Raw genomic sequence first — 822 nt, 5'->3', positions numbered from 1 at the left:
AAAGAACCGAATAACCCGAACGACCCGAATCTGCAGGCCTACACTTGCCTTTACTTCTGTCTATTAAGTTCTTTAACAACCTCTCTCGTGTTATAGGCAACACCTGAGCTTGAGTATGGAAGAATGAACATAGGAAGCAGACCATCAAAGCGAAAACCGAGTGGAGGAATTGAATCTCTACGTGCAATCCCATGGATCTTTGCGTGGACTCAGACGAGGTTTCATTTGCCAGTTTGGCTAGGCTTTGGATCTGCATTCAAACGTGTGATCCAGAAAGACGCTAAGAATCTCAACATGCTCAAAGAGATGTACAACCAGTGGCCTTTCTTCCGTGTCACAATCGATCTAGTCGAAATGGTTTTCGCCAAAGGAGACCCTGGAATCGCTGCTCTTTACGACCGTCTCCTTGTCTCTGAGGAGCTTCAACCCTTTGGTGAACAGCTTCGAGTTAACTATCAAGAGACCAGACGCCTCCTCCTCCAGGTATGAACTTAGATGTCCAGACATGTTCTTGGTTCGGTTTTATGAGTTTGGTTCTTTCCTTGACTAGGTGGCGGGTCACAAGGACATTCTTGAAGGTGATCCATACTTGAGGCAAAGGCTGCAGCTACGTGACCCATACATCACGACATTGAACGTGTGCCAAGCCTACACGCTGAAGCAGATACGTGACCCGAGCTTCCACGTGAAAGTACGACCACACTTGTCTAAAGACTACATGGAGTCTAGTAAACCAGCGGCTGAGCTAGTTAAGCTGAATCCAAAGAGCGAGTATGCACCTGGACTTGAAGACACTGTTATCCTCACCATGAAGGGTATAGC

The 822-nt window shown here is 47.1% G+C and overlaps 1 protein-coding gene across 1 annotated transcript; it reads left to right on the top strand.

The window, feature by feature from the left end:
- Nucleotides 1–96: 96 nt before the first annotated feature.
- LOC106322061 (phosphoenolpyruvate carboxylase 2-like) lies at nucleotides 97–815 on the top strand (the record flags this gene model as incomplete). Its single annotated transcript, XM_013760245.1, has 2 exons — nucleotides 97–483; nucleotides 551–815. Coding segments are annotated over 2 exons (652 nt in total), but the record flags the coding sequence as incomplete, so codon positions are not given.
- Between the last annotated feature and the right edge of the window lie 7 nt (nucleotides 816–822).

This window comes from Brassica oleracea, unplaced genomic scaffold (assembly GCF_000695525.1).
Source record: "Brassica oleracea var. oleracea cultivar TO1000 unplaced genomic scaffold, BOL UnpScaffold05668, whole genome shotgun sequence".
Lineage (NCBI taxonomy): Eukaryota > Viridiplantae > Streptophyta > Magnoliopsida > Brassicales > Brassicaceae > Brassica > Brassica oleracea.
The sequence above is the reverse complement of the archived record's forward strand: the minus strand, read 5'-3'. Positions and strand labels throughout refer to the sequence as shown.